General features: G+C 30.8%; 1 protein-coding gene across 2 annotated transcripts in view; it reads right to left on the bottom strand.

Moving 5' to 3' along the window:
* Nucleotides 1-523, bottom strand: part of LOC119586427 — a gene marked incomplete at its 5' end in the record, with an annotated part of 5436 nt that overhangs the window by 2433 nt on the left and 2480 nt on the right. For both annotated transcript variants that reach the window (XM_037935151.1, XM_037935152.1), the window contains 1 exon segment: nt 14-151. In XM_037935151.1, the coding sequence (XP_037791079.1) occupies nt 14-151 (138 nt within the window).

The following is a 523-nucleotide window of genomic DNA, read 5'->3' as shown; positions in this document are numbered from 1 at the left end:
TACTGATACAAACCCTTGCTAGCAAGAGCAGGAGAGAGTGAAGACCAAATAACATATGTCCCTGAAAATTGTCATCTTCATGAAGAGATAAAGAGACATTTTGAAGAACCATCTCAATCCCCCACGAATCCAATACACCATCTGCTGCAGCCTGAAAAAGTTAATTGAAATCACATTCTTTTGAAGTAACACTGAAAGGAAATTTATTTCGAAAGTACTGTATATATCTGTTAAATTTTTCAATTTTTTTTGTTAATATATTTTTACTCTCATTCTTATTTTCAATGTCTTATTTCCATTTTCACTCTCATCTTTAATTCTCATTTAAAAATTCTCCGACAAAAACTTTTATCAATCTCACCATGACACACATGATACTATACTCTGCAGAACCTTAATATTACCCCTGCTCTTTTGTCACTGAACTCTTACATGTGTTAAAAACATTTAAATATCACACTTAAAAAAGATAGTTTTTTTAATAATATATCTCAGTCTCATTCTCAAAGTTAATGCATAGGGT

The sequence above is a fragment of the Penaeus monodon genome, chromosome 21 (assembly GCF_015228065.2).
Source record: "Penaeus monodon isolate SGIC_2016 chromosome 21, NSTDA_Pmon_1, whole genome shotgun sequence".
Lineage (NCBI taxonomy): Eukaryota > Metazoa > Arthropoda > Malacostraca > Decapoda > Penaeidae > Penaeus > Penaeus monodon.
This window is presented reverse-complemented; position numbering and strand designations above follow the sequence as displayed.